The sequence below is a fragment of the Silurus meridionalis genome, chromosome 12 (assembly GCF_014805685.1).
Source record: "Silurus meridionalis isolate SWU-2019-XX chromosome 12, ASM1480568v1, whole genome shotgun sequence".
Taxonomy (NCBI): domain Eukaryota; kingdom Metazoa; phylum Chordata; class Actinopteri; order Siluriformes; family Siluridae; genus Silurus; species Silurus meridionalis.
In genome coordinates, this window is record NC_060895.1 from 16,045,992 (window position 1) to 16,063,240 (window position 17,249).

At 35.8% G+C, this 17,249-nt stretch overlaps 1 protein-coding gene across 1 annotated transcript in view; it reads right to left on the reverse strand.

Moving 5' to 3' along the window:
* Positions 1-1,171: 1,171 nt before the first annotated feature.
* Positions 1,172-17,249, reverse strand: part of ptgir (prostaglandin I2 receptor) — a 30,111-nt gene continuing 14,033 nt past the window's right edge. The window contains exon 3 of the mRNA XM_046863598.1: positions 1,172-4,242. Coding sequence (XP_046719554.1) covers positions 3,982-4,242 — 261 coding nt within the window. The 3' untranslated portion in view covers positions 1,172-3,981. The remainder of the gene's footprint in view (positions 4,243-17,249) is intronic.

Below are 17,249 nucleotides of genomic sequence, written 5' to 3' on the forward strand. Positions count from 1 at the left end.
TATTATTATTTTTTTTTTTTTTTTAGATGATTTCTGGGTATATATATATATATATATATATATATATATATATATATATATATATATATATATATATATATTTGCACTAAAATTGTAGCAAGTTAACATTTTCTAACAATATTTAAAAAAGTACAGGAACAGTGTTGTTATAGCTCAATACTTAATATGATCACATGTTGACAATATACATAGTAAATACAGTCATACAGGAAAACCCTAAAAATAAAATTGCAAGTAAATTAAAGTCAATTTCCGAAAAACAGATTATATCCAGCTCTCACTTTTGCTTTTTTGAATACTGGAATCTATGAACATGTACGTAAGAACTGCTGCTAGATTTATTAACATGATGCATACAGTATTGTATATTTATAGAAGGTATAATTATTTATAATCTCTTTTTGGTGTCACCTGGAATTAGTTACCTCTTTGTTTTCTTTACAGAAGCTTTTGCTTTTCATTGTCACGTCTTGGCTACTGATTGGAGAACTAAATCTAAAGCCGCATTGTGACATGCTTAATGTTCAAACATTAACAATTCATTCAAATCTAAGCCATGTCTTTTTTTTTCTTTCCAAAAGTTTGTTGTCAAGTGCCATGTTTACTACTAAGGCTGATCCCCAGAATTTCAACAGAGCTAAACGGTAAATACGGCAGACTCATACACAACTTGGGCTGCATTAATCAAGGCAGATGTAATTTTTGTCTTTACTTGCTCGTATTGTGTGCGTCCACAGAAACATGTACTGTCATGTCGGCATTTTTGTAGTGTGCTCCACACACAAACTTATGATTGTCAGAGGCATAACTGACTTTGCCTGAAAACCCAGTTCTTGTGTGCAGTGCATTCTTTTGTTTTATGTCTATTTACTTTTCCTTGGCTGTTGGCTTGACCTCTGTACCACCCTGCTGGAAGCATCAACTCACTGCTTTCATTCAATTCACTTTGTTTTCATTTAGCAGGTCGTGATAGAACCGAAAACCGGTCTGCTTCATAATTACTGACAAATAATGCCGCTGACAGATTGCAGCCCAGTTTTCATTAATTTGAAACTTGGTGCTGTGTTTTCAGGCTTTAATGTTCCAGCGCTTCACAATTACTTACAGAAATAAGACCCATGTTTGAACCAGTCACATATTGTTAGCCAGTGACAGTTTATTTAAAAACAAACAAAAAATTGCATTTGAATATTAGCTCATGCATGAAAGCAGGTGGTTGAAATGGTCAAAATTTCTTATAAGCCTTACTGCTAATAGCACAAATGTTCTTATCACTAGCATAATTATTTTCACTGCTATTGCAGTTTATTTTAGACCATTATATTAACACAGTATGCAAGTAGCATCCAGTGTAAACAGAACCCAGTTTTCTTTTCCCATGTGTTTATTGTGCCAACGACTAAGATCATTGCACTCCATTTTTTTTAACATGTTTATTATTTTTAGAACTCTTCATGATTGTGGAGATAAAATCTCTCTTTTGCAACAATTGCTGTGAAGAAAAAAAAAAGAGAGCCGAGTACAAGTCAGAATTCAAACCACATCACATGCTGCACACAGAGGTCACACAAACCAGATGTAGCATGTGTTGTACATACAAAGCTTTCACTTCTATATACACTACTAATGGTTTCCAGTACTTACACACCAAATGCATTTATCAAATAAAAACATCTCTAGTTTACTTCACAATGAACTGCTATATGTTTAAAGTGTCACAGAAAGTTGTGTTAAAGAACCTGCAAAAAAAAAATCTGCAAAAACCTTTTTGAATCAATACTGAAGAATTTGTCTGTTTTGAAAGTTGAGAAGGAGCCCAGCTGCACACTTTCTGCTGTTAGTATTTATCCCCACATTCTCAAACACAATCTATACAAAGAAACCAGGACATTTTTATAATAGCAAATAAATGTTTCAGCCAGATATGGACCGTAAATGATCTCCTGATTACAGCATGCTTTGTATTCGTGATTCCCATTAAAGATTTGCACTTTGATTTAGGCCGAAATATGAATTATAATTGTTCCATGAGCTAAAAGAGCAAGTCAGACAAAATAGACACCACAAAAATGATCTGCAGTCACCACAGAAATGATTTCAAAGACTTTAACAACAACAACAATTGATACCACATGTTGTATTAAAATCTTTTCTTTACAAACAACAAACCACGATGACCAAGTGACCAGCTAACGGAAATTGCAATTTTTTTTCTTTGCTGAGTGAATAAACACGAACACTGAAAAGATTTTCGACATTTGGTTTCAATTAATGATGACGGACATGGTGATTTTAAAATTATAAGCTTTTGCAACATTTATTTCAACTGAATTTATTCATTTATAAGATATATTTATGGATGTTTTAAACTTAATACACAATACTGTTGGGAAAACATAAAAAAAACAACAACACAAAGGCTAGTTTTAATACGGTGTAATTTGTTGTAAAGCCAATGCTTAAAAAAAGATTAAAAAGGCAATATTTTCAACACCTCTCGGTTTCAAGCTTAATGCAGATTTTGGTTAGTAAAACTCATATGACCCCCATATAACCTCCATCACCTGTTCCAGAGGTTTCACAGACGTGTTGTTTTAGAAACCTTGAAATGAACTGAGACGACATAAAAATAGCCCCTACCTTCACTTTGAAGGCAGAGACGTGCAAATATACAGAACTACAGTTACAGAATGAATCAAATCTATGTACTTGTGAAAAAATAGCAATCTGCAAACGTATCAAGGTTTATTGGGGATGTAGTTAAAATGGCTATAATTAATTAAACGAGGGCACCAAACTAAAGAATGACTGCCGTCTTATTCATTTGCATTTTGTTTGAGGTGAAGAAATGTTGTTGCACAGATCAACTGAAACACAAAATCACACAATCGTATGAAGAGAACATGCTGAACATACACGTTGGTGCAATTATAAAATCAGCCAAGTGCTAACAGCACAATAAAAAAAAATCATGCAGATAAAGGTAAAAAAAAGTATTATTATAATATTTTTTTATTATTCACATTATAACATCAGGAAAGGGGGAAAACATCATCTCAGTCACTCTGGCAAACTTCAGCAGATTTCTGAGCACATTTTTTTGTTTTCCCACACATAGCGCTTTAGAGATTGTTGAGTGTAAAAATCCCAGGAGTTACGCAATTTCGAATTTTATCCAGATTGTTGCCACCCCACAACTGGCAAGTTGCCTAACTGTATGAATGAGCAGGGGTACAGGTATTTCTGATAAAATAGTGAGTGCTGCCCAGTGTTTCGATGCTTAAACTTTTGTATTTATAAATGATACACATAATAGTGGCTTATTGTAGACAACAATAGTTTTGTGATAATATTTAGATAATTTATGGTTTGTGCACAAAGCATAAAAGCCTGTTTTTACACATATACACACACACACACACTTTTTTGTACACACTGTCCATCATTCTATACAGAACTAATTCCACTTTACATATATAGTACTAAATATGTCTCGTTTTTACTGTTTTCTTTTTATTAATTTTATTAAAGTCTCCTGACCCGCTGTTTTAGGACAATGTTCATTGTTAAAAGCGCTATACAAATAAAAATGAATTGAATTGAATTGATGGGGAAGCAGGGTGTGGTAGTGGCTAACACTGTCATTTCATTGTGTCCAGATTCCTAGTTTTGCATGTTCTCCAGTCCATGTGGGATTTCCACTGGGATCTCTGGTTTCCTCGTACCTACTGTAGCAAAAACATGCCAGTATGTGTATAGGAAAATAAAATACCCTTCGTTTTGAATGCATCTGAGAATGCATGCATATATGATATCTTGTGATGAACTGGCAGCCAAGTCAGTGTGTATTCATGCATCAGACCCAGTGTTACTTGAAGTAGGTCTGGATCCACTCTGAACCCTTACCATGAGAAAGTGGTTAATGAAAATGAACAGAGAGTCCTGGTTTGCTGTTGAGTCTCACTGAGGGACACCAGAGAAACTTTTGCTCTGGAGTGCGGTGGACTCTAAACGATGTGAGAGGCCATCTTGTGTTGTCTGCTTCACTGCTGCCTTGCTGAAGCGACAATGCAAAAATGAACGCACATGCTGGAAGATTGACTTTCGGAAGATGATGAAGACCCAGGGATCCACCACGGGGTTGAATGCAGAGAAGCGGAATGCAAGAAGGTTCTGCTGGTCGTTTCCTACGGGGCTGATGGCATTGACGAAGCCAAAAATCTAAGAGAAATGAGATAAGAAAAAGGAGTGTTAGCTTGGATAAAAGACTTTTGTAAGATATTTCAAATGACTGAATACCAGCACTCTGTTAAATACATCTTGGAAAGCTTTATTAACTATTATTAATTACTTCAGTGTTTATTCTGAAAACATTCAAATCGTTTGTGCAGTTCTGCATGACTGCAGCTGCCAAACATATCATAGTGTACAAAAGGCAGGTGAAAGGCAAAGACAGCACAGTGTACAATAATATGATTTGACAGACCAGTTTAACCGTGTAAAGGACTTATATGAGATGTGTATTGTCAGGGTAAAACAAATCTGTAGTATTATATTTTGATTAAGGGCAGGGTGTGCAACATATCCACTGAATGAAAGACGAAATCTCGGGTTCTGAAAACACCCAAAATATAAACATAACATCTGTTCTTATTAATATTACTGCTTGTGAGCTTCCTGCTATAATTGTCCAGCTAATCAGAACAGTAATTACAGCTGTGTCCGGGTTTAAATCTTGTGAAAATCTGTGAAATTAGGTAAATATGTCTGAGCAGCGATCCACCTAATAAAGCAAATGGCCACAGAATGTTGGATTGGTCAAGATATACTTTATTTGACTATTTCCCCAAACAGAAGAGTTTCGATTCCCAGTCCAGCACAGTGTGCCATTTGATACATGTTTTGATAAAATCGGATTACTGGCTGGCTAAATCTTTCTAATTAGACTTTTGGCATGGAGTGTGCTTTTTGGGAAGGTCATTAGTTTCAACAACCTGACAGACTGCACATGCTGTGCAAGAGGATCCAAGAAAAATGAATAGAAACCTAGAACTAAAAAGAGACAATGCAGAAGTTACAGACACTGTATGTTCATACAGCAGCTGAAGTCTGGCTCTCTTGACTATTTGTGTTCTGCATAAAAAAGCTTAGGTCATGACTTTTTTCTCCAGACCACAGCACCTGCACATGTGGTTGTTTTGTTTATTCAAACTCGAAACACAATTCCACAAATCCCATCAGGAACGTCGAAAGCTGTCTCTGTTTAGAAGCATATAGTTGCCTGCATGCTCTCTTTCCTAACACTGTTTGCTTTAGTAAAAGTACATGCTGGAATTGACGACACAGCACTCACACCTGAGGGTTAGAGCAGTGTGAAAATAGACATTTATGCCAGACTGTGTGAAAGGCAACAATCCTATCAACACCTACTAACACTGACATGCAGTTATTCAGGGCGTGAGTCATTTCTGGCATAACTTTTCAAGCTTGCCATATCCTGAAATGCAGTGTCATCATATAGAATACATTATGGTAAACAGAAAAAATTATATATTAGTAGAAGGAGGACATTTTGATTAGAGCAGCACCAGACAGAGAAGGCATGGAAATAATGGCTGTGAAATGTGCCACAATGGAACACTATACACATACCGATCAATTAATTTCACTTTAACATTGACAGGATGCTGCAGGAATTTCCATGAGCCACTAAGTGATGTTAATGATAGTGTCAGTAACGTGTCATAGCATCTGACAACGTCTATACAGCAATTCCAAATCAGTGGCTACCAACTCATCTGTGTGACGTTACAAGAAGCCGGTGATTGTCAGTGTTGCACGTTGTCAAAACAACTACAGAAAACATGCCCCACCACATTCCCAGGCCTCATATGGTCCTCAAGCAGAAGCTCTCTATCCTGCCATGGCCAACTAATCAAGTTATGACACGACTGCTTGGGCACCAAGGAACTTTTATCGTGCCTTTAAACAAGCACTTTCGAACGAGTTGAGTGTAAGTGCTAAATGAAACTAGTTGGAGGGTTTGTTTAGGGAAGTCTGTAACTGGCTTTACTAATTGTACAAAAAAACCACAAGACTACAAACACATACACCCATCATGTAACACTGGACAAGGGCGTCTGCTAAATGCCGCAAACGTAAACGTAAATGTAACTTAACATACACAACGGGTCAAAACATACAAGAGAAATAAAGCAAATAACGTTTTGTTTAAAGGGTGAAATATGATGAATGTATGCTTTAACTATTTTTTTATTATCATTATTATTAACATAAGAAATATGTTTTCAGAAAGCAGTTGTTTTTGAATCATGAGTCAAACTGTGAAAGAAACTGTAATGTGATACAATCGTTTACATTCAATACATTAAAAATACAGTGTGTGCTTTAACGGGATGCGTTTGGTTTTTCCCACTCATTGAATATTGTTTTGAAAATGTAACCAAGTAGACCTAATCCACAGCCCATAAATTAAGCAACATTCAGTTCAGTGAACACCACAAAACCATATGTTGGTAAAAAAGTGTCATAAAGACGATCCTTATTCTTTAACCAAGACTACGCAGTGCTTTTTCTTTAATGTCTTCAGATCAGACCATTATTACGTAATCATTTCACAAACATGACAGAATTATTTAAAAAAGTATTATAGTGCTTTCACCCAGGCTCCCAATCCTGTTACAAGGAACACACCTTTCTGTAAGGTTTCAGAAGCTCCTGAGTATCTTGCCGAGCTGGATTAGGTGTGCTTTGGTACATTTGGAATGGCAAGTAGTTTTTCAGGAACAAGGTTGGGCCTACATTAAACACTGCATTAAAGCTTTTTTGTTTGGCAGTCAACATTCTGCTAAATGCCAAAATGTGATAGTTATTTAATGATAGTAAGAAGAAAAAGAAGTGAGGAAGAATAAAAAGTGTGAGTGTGAAGTGTGAGTGTGAGGTGTATAGAACATTTTTAAAGTAACCCATCTTATCTGTAGGTCGCATGCAACACTATATTTTAACTAGCTCTTTTTACTTGTGTGTTTGTGGCCCACTTTGTTGTGGTTGTTTTAACCTTTAACTCTAATTTCATGGGGATTAAGGCTGTAGGTCCCAAGTATGCCATTGTGCCAACCGTGATTAAAACATCATCATTACCACACTGTATCAGCAGGCCTGTTTGAACTTGAATGAGTGTTGTAGAATAGCCTTTATTCATCACATATACATTATAGCACAGTGAAATTTGTTCTTCGCATATCCCAGCTTGCTTAGAAGCTGGGGTCAGAGCGCAGGGTCGGCCATGATACGCTGCCCCTGGAGCACAGAGGGTTCAGGGCCTTGCTCAAGGGCCCAAGAGTGGCAGCTTGGCAATACTGGGGCTTGAACCCCAGACCTTCCGATCAATTAACCCAGCACCTTAACCACTACCACCCCCCCACTGTGATGGGGGATAGAATTGTGCTCCTGTTTTCTTGTTTGGAAATAGTTTCACAGTGTGCTCATAAATCATTTATGAGAAGGTGAAACTGTCGGATGTAGTTTGCTTTTATCTTAACCCCCTTGTCTGTGTTCATGTCTCTCTTTTTTTTTTTTTCATTTAAATATAAATAATAAATTCCATCCAAACCAATGCATATAAAATACAGTATATGAGATATCCTAGACAAATATATTCCTCAATTCTTTAAAAGTATCTGCAGTTATGGTTATTAAGGAAGTCATTTGATTGCAGTGTCGTTTAAATGTATCCACTATAACTGGTTGAACATTAATAGCACTGTACAACATCAAACAATAAAGTGGGTCCTTGAAAATTGTGCAATATGCATATATTTTAGATTGTGACCATTGAAAATACAGATGATCAAAACCACAATGATCCACATGGCATAAAACGTATAGATATATTCCTGTTTACAATAACCAGACAGATCAGGGTCACCTGTTCTTAACACTCCCAATAATAACCTGATATCTTATTCAGTCAGTGTAATTTGTGTTTACTATTGACATCATACGGCTCAAGTCTGCTTATAGTTGCTGTCATTGCCTCTTCATCAATCCCGAGACCAGTGCATGTTTCATGTTTTGAATCTGATTTGCCCATAAACTCATATGCCTAGGGTGTTTGGATGAAATAACCAAATCCTTGCATTTGCATCTGCCCTGTATATGCTTGTATATGATTAGTGCTCCTTTTTGCTGCTTTTAATCTGACATGAATATTGTGCACCAGTTTTACAGGAAGGGTGGATCGATAAAGGAAGCTCGGGTTTTGAAAGCAGCCAGATCAAAACACTTGGCAGGTATTCGCAGATGTTGCAAAATAAAAGGCAAACAAATTGGTGTGTGACCACAAGCAGAAAAACCAGACCTAAGAAGATGAATTATTGGAGAAGAGTTTGTGTAGTGAAGATTTCAAAATGCTGAATTCAGAAAGAGGCTTTCATAGGAATGCAGAGACTGAATTAAGTTTTATTACCTAGATGTGATTGTGTCTATCAAACACGTAGACAAACTTAATACAAATATCAGGTTCTTTACATTACAAGCCACAAAGCACCTTTTTTTAATCAAAAGGTTTGACAGTGTTTATGAGACACCAAAGACGGCAAATTATTAATAATTATAATTGGACTGTTGTTTACTTTGCACCTGTCAAAAACATGGTTTGATTAAAAACCTTAATTAAAGGTTAATTAATTAAAATTTAATTATTGAATAAATTAATGGCAATAATCTGTTTTTGTCTGGTACTTAGGGGTTGGGAGAGGGTACAAGATCTCCAAAACTGGGAAATGGGGCTTATAAGGGAAAAAATGTTGTTGCTATCTGCCATGTGGAATCACAAGATTGATTTCTGGGACTTCTCTATAACAGAAGAAAAAAGAAGAAGAAAAACAAGAGATCCTGGAGCCTTTTATGACTGTGATTTTAAAAGTGATAAGATGAACTAACTTGTTTTAGGGATGCTACATTAAATATAATTATAAAGGTTGATTTATAACTCGTTAATCAATATAAAAGTGTTGGTGTTGGAAAACTGTTGTGAGAACAAAACACCTTCTGGGTACTCACACAAACATGGTGTCATTTTCCTATAAACCCACAGCTAATTTTGTACAATTAATTATTTCCTTATGGAATTATTTCAACTAAAACGTATGCTATTTCATTATTTTGGTCACATCTCCATCTCCAGCTCCACCATCTTGTAATCAGAGTATAGGTGCACATAAGCAGTTCAATAGACCACAGAATCTGAGATGAGCCTTTTGCACTGGGAAAAAAAAATCAATGCTAGTATTTGATCCACGCAAACAGATTAAAGGTTATATGCAATATCCTGAATTTTTTCATTAAATGTGCGAATTAGAGCAAGGTAGTAAGCATAAATATTAAAATTTGAAAAACCTCATCACCATCATTACATCCTTCATTTCATATTATGACTTAATTTGCACAAACTGACTGGAGATTGCAACCCTTTATCATGGGTCATTTTGTTGATTGAGTCTCTTAGAACCTAATTAGTTTTCCTTTGTGTTGATTTTCAAATACAATTTTGCGCTCTAGCTTTAAAGAAAGAGTAGATCAATAAAAGAAGCTTTAGGTTTTGAGTTTAGAAAAGCCAGCTCAAAAGCACTTCGACATTTCAAATTATTGCAATCAATAACTTACATAATTAGGTAATGCAATTGCTAGGATGTGCTTTTGGCCACAGCTGAAAATGACTAAAAACATGTAAAGTGCTCTAAAACAGTGACCTTTGATGCTGGAAAATTGTTCTGCAAATGGAGCTTCTATCCAATTGCCCCAGGTAGCCTTTTCCTGAGTCGTTCCTCACAATGTATTCTGTTCGCTCTACAGAATATAAAATTACACACAAAAACCAAATAGCATCTTTCTCTGATACTGTGTTCCAAAATTGATGAGGTTTTGGTTACATATGGAACAATGTGGTTGAAGAATCCGCTTTCAAGTGTAGAATAACACCATTAAATCAATAACACTTAGATCCCAAACTCTCATGTTCTTTGTCCTGTTTGGAAAATGTATTTTTCTAATGTTGTGTGATCTATGGTTGTAGACGCCAGTGTATTTCCACTGCTCGTTGCATTATTCATGACCTCTGTGCAATTTAATTTGATTATAAAGTGCAGGCATTATGCACACTCGATGTCCAGCCATGAAAAAGTAATAAAGACTTTACCAATAGATTTTGCTCAGTTAAAAATTCCTGTCAATATTAAAAGAAATTGAACACGGATGCAAAAGGGAAAAAAGAGAATGTGAAAATACGTGTATGTTACGTGCACAATTACAAATTTAGAAATATTGAACACATTTGAAAATAATCACATCAGCAGACTGCCTGCAGACAAATACTGATATTTAATAAAACAGAACTCTTGCGTAGTGCAACCGCATACCTAGCTGTGGATTTCCAAGTTGGACCACAATAATTTGGCAGGTTGTCACAGCTTCCAGCCAATCAGACACAATCATGGTATATTGCTTAATTAGAATTTTATACCAACATTACAATACTAACAAGGTTGTGCTTATTTTACTCTAATTCTTTTAAAACATGTTAAGTATTATCTACAATAAAACTGAATAAAGAAGACAGCTATGTGTTCATGAGAATGGAGAATGTAATTCTGAACCCTGTGATACTGTATGTCCTAAGGAGTTTCCGGGGGTTAAAAATAATAGGGGATCAATTCAGTAGGACTACTGTAGTAAACACTTCCTATAAGGCTTGCTAAGTGATACTATTGATAAAAGTAAACTCTGAAACGTGCTTTTGATCTTGTAAGACGTATCCGTTCCCTGTACATGATGGTAATCAATGTTCTTGCTTTCTTGTCCTTCGTGTTTTTCCTGTTATGCATTATTAAAGACAGACAAGCACTTCTTTTTTTTTTTTTATATATATATGGTTGATTCAGCACAAGAGGATATGCAATACGTTCCAACCTCACCTGGAAAATCTCCATACATTCAGATATAAATATTAACATTTCATGAGTACTCGGAAACAATCTGTTTGTAATAGCACCAGTAATTCCTCTAGGCTGTAAAGCCAGTGAAATGTTATATGAAAATTGTGAATAATTGTACATACATTCTCCGACTTGTAAAGGTAATGAAATAAATAAGAACAAATTAATGCCTACACACATATAGGATTATTTAACTTTCTATATGAACTACTAAAGAACACGCATTATTGCATTCTGCTGTTTTTTTAATGTAGTGATATCGTTTTGATACACTGCGTTATCCAATTTCTAGAATTTTTAGAAGCTAACCAAAACAATGCAGTGCAAAACTCAACTCAAACACAAGCCAACCACACTTCTGTAAAAAAAAAAAATCTGGATGTTGTAATCCTTCCACTCACTTTTTTTTGTCAACTTCCTATGTTAAACAGATATATACACACATACACTGTCGTTCTAATGTAAACATAATTTCCTATGCATTGTATTATTCTTCCGTCTATCTGGTCCAGGTTTCAAGCAGGTTAAGTTTTGCCAAAGGCTTGCCACTGCGATTATACTGCGTCTGATTCAGTGGTGCTATGCCAAGCCTGACCCAAGTGCAGCCACTTACTGGCAATGATGTGCAAATGACCCTTTAAGGCAGACAAGATCACGAAGCATTACTCTATGTCAGGCATACTGGCTTGTAATCAAATATAGCCCACATCCTGTGGCCTGTCTCAAAGCCTAAAGTGAACTGCTAAAGGGAACGCTGTATCGAAGTGCAAGTATCGTAAAAATGTTGCAGATGTGGGTTTTCTGTATTGCGCCATGGTGCTGCAATGAGGTGAACTGTTTAATGCAATTAGCATCTATTTAAAAAAAGAACTACTAATCCAAGTTGTACATAGTAAACAACTCTCATACTTTAAAACAGTTACATACTGTATATATTACTGCTTATTTTAGGAACACTCATACACCTGCACATTCACGTAATTATTCAAATGATGAATGCAGATACTCTAAATCTTCAAATAGAGCATAAAAATAGGCAAAAATGTCATGTCTGTTATGTACACTGTTGAAAATCTGACCTTTTTATATTTCTTAGCCAGTTTTGTTGAGCCTGGAACTACTGTGGCATTGGATTCCTCTTCCTGGCTGACAGGATCTCAATTACTTTAACTGTGGCATGGTTGTTGGTGCCCAATTGACTGTTTTGTGTATTTAAAAAAGTGCTGATCTCCTGGGATCTCCACAAAACAGTCTTTGTAATTGACACAAAATGATGCAAAACACAAAAAAGAACATTAGGCCTGTATGGCATAAATGCCTTGTTGCTGAGAATGGTGGAAGGAGACTATCAATACTGTTTTGAGCCTGAGATGAAGTTTGCAATTCTGAAATTACACAATACTTTGAAACTTGAGGGGTTTTTTTCAAACAAAAACACTTTTGATATCACTTGTGATGAAGTCCATATTCATAAATCATTATAACTGTGCTTACAACTCTGTGTGCTGACAATGATTTCCTGAAAGCATTTTTAAATACTTAAAAATGGTTTTGAATCTAATCAAGCTTTAATATAAATAAGCTGTAATATTTCTGATAAGGACTTCCCAGATAAATTAAACTCAACACAATTAATAATGAACTGAAAATAATGACTGAGTAACTATAAAATGTAGTAAGAACTAACATTAACATAAATTTAACATTTAAGAAATGTAATATTTTGAATTTCCTAAACACAATCTGCTTGTTTCTGTTGTAAATAATTATGCCAATCCTCGGCTCTGCTTGTCTATATCAGAATATATGCTGCTGTTGTTATTCTAGTAATATGGTGACATTGCATGAACACTAGACTTATTGCAGTCATTTATCCATGAACAACATAACCCAGAATTTTTAAAATATAAAAGAAAGAAGTGGCTTATCCCATATGCACATGACTCATTGATCAGATGATGGTCATAACCATGTTAAAGTCAGCTGAGCTAACACACTGGGTTACTTAGGACATGATTACTTAATATTGTAAAGTAAAGCAATAGTTGTTTGGATTATATTGAGGTCTGCTGATGATACCAGAATGAGGTTTGATAAATAACTTTAATTATTTAAAGTTAAACTGCAGTCTTCAGTAATAGCTTTCATGAAAGAGAGCTAGCTGACACATGCTAACCTTACAGCATAACTATGCTTTTTAAAAACTGTTAAAATATAGTAAACTATTTTCCTTTAAAACATTTATATTCTAAAGGCTTATCACTTAGCAATGTTCAAAACCATTTTAACCATATGTGTGTGCAATTTTATCAAATGAATGCATCATGTTTTGTCAACAAAATACACTAATATTTGTCAGTTATGTTGCTTAGCATCCAGCGCTTACCAGTAACACTGCGTGGCAGAAGAATGGGCTGTCAATATTTGTCCAAATACAGAAAATAATTAAACATATTAGTTATAATTAAACACTTTAATGAAATGGCTAAGCTACACCAGGGTATGCTTTACAGTAATTTGATCATGAGTAATAGGGGTTTAGTCACTTAGCTTGACATTTTCTCTGATGTGGCAAATATGAGAGGTGTGTATTCCATTAACAAGATGCTCTTTTGAGATTGCTGCTACTCTAATGAACCATTGCAGTCATTGGACAGATGAGAATTAAAGTTACAAATTTTTGGACTAGAAAAGGCCATTAAAATAGGCTTAATATTGGATATAGGTTTAATCTTCCAGGAACAGCTTCCCACCAATTTACTTTTTTAAAGTGTAGTTCGTCAAAAATAAATGTATATAACAATTTGTGGCAGAAATCGGTCCAAATTCTTTCTATAAATTTTAGATTTTTACATACTGTTTGTCATTTTTAGGGTGGTGCCAACCTGCTCCACTGTTTCTGTTTGACTCCTGCTCAAACACAGAGGAGATTAATATGCAAACACAGAGCACAACAACCAGATCAGGATAGCCACTGGCTCTGTGTCTTATAATTGCCAAAAGATGATGTGCTGACAGGACAAGAGAGAATGGGGGGCCACACAAAACTGGGTCTCGATGGAAGGATAAAGGGAAATGTGTTCAGACCAGAACAGGACTCGATAACACTAATGTCTGTCTGTTTTGCAAGTCGATGTGGCTGGGCAGAGCAGCACCTTGTACATCTGCTCAGGAAGAGTTTGTGAAGCCAAATGAATATTACATGATAATGGAGTTAAAAGATGGAAATAATTTCAGGAGCCAGCCTGCATTTAGAAAAGAAAGATGACCTGGACAATTTTCATCAGCTCAGAGACTTTCTGTTGGATTCAAAATGCAGATCATTAAGATTGATGGCTTCTAATTTGGTTAGGGATTTCTTTCATTCTCATGTGTGTACTGGCATTGGTGTAGACATAATAAATGACAAGCAAAAGCTTCCAGGGATGGTGTTGTAGAGTATTAGTTTCTGGGTAAACAAAAAGGCAGCCGTTCAGAACATCAGTATCAACAACATAAAAAAACAAGGTTTAACGGATCTCTGCTTCTTGTGGGTAAACTGTAAGCAGACTGTCTTGTATTGCTCAGCTCAAATACACAGACGCATTAATAAATGATCAATGGGCACAAAATATGTGTTTAAACATCAACAAATTGGTTGCACCATCCCAAATTCAGAATTGTATTTCCCTTATTTTATAGTGTAAGAAAGCAGAGTCAATTGAATATCCAATAAAAATCTAAATGCATGATATTGAAAAAACATTTCCTGAAGCGCATATATGTGAATTTTATATCTCTTTTACTAACACTGAATAAACACTGCAGTTTGTAGAATGAAATTAGTAATCACAGAGACCACACACAGTCTATCAAATGCACGTATATTTTTTATAAAACCGATCTAAGTGTAGCAGTACTCTGACTTTATCTTTTGTTGCGATCCTCTGAAAGAGGAAATTTATTTGCCGATGACGTACATTAATGTAAATTGATCTGACCTGTACGAGATAAAGTGCTGATTTATATCATAGAAGCAAAACACACAATCAGTTACAAAAAAGAAAAGTCAAAAGATAATTTTTTGCTCACTTAATATCTTTAGATGTAAGCTTGCAAAACAGCAGCATGCAGATCACCAAAGCTGACTATGAACATATTTGGCATTCAACTATGTTTGATTTTCAAAAAGTCAGTTTAAGCAAGCATAAGCAATCATGTTTACTCATCTCATATTTTTACACATTGGCCTCAAGATCCTCTATACAGTGCCCTCCACAATTATTGGCACCCCTGTTTAAGATGTGGTCGTGGACTTCTAAAAATTCTCCTTTTTTTTAAAACAACATAGAACCCAAATGCAAAAAAAGAGAAAAATCCAACCTTTCATTTAAGTACATAACTTTGGTGGTAAAAAAAATCATACATTTAGAAAAAAAAAAAAAACTTGAAATCATGTGTCCCACAATTATTGGCACCCCTAACAATTCCTCTGAAAAATTTAATTTTTTTTTTTTTATATATTTTTCTGTAGTTGCTAAGGTTGGTCAGGGTATCTAGGGACTTTTAATTAGTAAATCATGATTTCCTGTTTCCCTGGGGTATAAATATGACGTGACACAGAGGCCTAATTCTCTTACCCATTTGTCAACATGGCAAAGACAAGAGAACACACCATTCAAGTAAGGCAGATGTGTGTCGACCTTCATAAGTCAGGCAATGGCTACAAGAAAATAGCCACCGCCTTAACTTGCCGGTATCTACAGTCAGAGGAATCATTAAGAAGTTTAAAACAACTGGAACAGTGACAAACAAGGCTGGAAGAGGTCCCAAGTTTATCTTGCCACAACGCACAGTGAGGAGGATGGTAAGAGAAGTAAAAAATTTCCCAAGCTCACCGTCACAGAATTGCATCAAAGAGTGGCATCTTGGGGTCACAGAGTCTCCAAAACAACCATCAGACGCCTCTACATGCCAACAAGCTGTTTGGGAGGCATGCAAGGAAAAAGCCTTTTCTCACTAACACTCACAAACGTAAACGCCTGGAGTTTGCTAAGCGGTACTGGGACTTCAACTGGGATCGTGTGCTTTGGTCAGATGAGACTAAGATTGAGCTTTTGGCAACAAACACTCTAAGTGGGTCTGGCGAAACAAAAGATGAGTATGCCGAAAAGCACCTCATGCCCACCGTGAAGTATGGTGGAGGATCTGTGATGCTGTGGGCCTGTTTCTCCAAAGGCCCTGGGAACCTTGTTAGGGTGCATGGCATTATGAACGCTTTGAAGTACCAGGATATTTTAAATAAAACCTGATGGCCTCTGCCAGAAAGCTGAAGATGGGTCGTCATTGGGTCTTTCAGCAGGATAGTGATCCAAAACATGTGGCAAAATCTACACAAAAGTGGTTCAGCAGTCACAAACTCAAGGTCCTCCCATGGCCATCTCAGTCCCCAGACCTCAACCCAATCGAAAACCTGTGGGGCGAGCTAAAGAGAAGAGTGCATAAGAGAGGACCCAGGACACTGGATGATCTAGAAAGATTGTGCAAAGAAGAATGGTCAAAAATCCCTCTCTCTGTGTTCTCCAATCTTGTGAAATGTTATAGGAGGAGATTAAGTGCTGTCTTGTTGGCAAAAGGAGGTTGTACAAAGTATTAACATCAGGGGTGCCAATAATTGTGGCACACATGATTTCAAGTTTTTTTTTTTTCTAAATGTGTGATTTTTTTACCACCAAAGTAATGTACTTAAATAAAAGGTTGGATTTTTCTCTCTTTTTGCATTTGGGTTCTATGTTGTTTTAAAAAAAAGGAGAATTTTTAGAAGTGCACGACCACATCTTAAACAGGGGTGCCAATAATTGTGGAGGGCACTGTAACACCTCCAGTATACTTGTGGTTTACAGGGAACCCTATCAAGAGATCTAAATATCTATCTATCTTTTCCCCTTATTTAAGTCTTGCTCACTAATGACAAACAGCAAATCATCATGAAATTACTAGGTAGATACTAGGTAGCCTGCTCACTAAAATAACCTAGACAAAGAAAGTTAGGACAATTTACATCAAGGCAACTTGGCAACATAAGTCTATGTTTTTTTTGTTTTGTTTTGTTTTCTTTCCTTATTTGTATTTATACATTGTGTTGTGTATATGCTGTATACTATAGTATGTGTCTATTTTTTATATATTTGCAATCATTCTTTCTTTGCTGCTGTAACAGAGAAATTTCCCCAC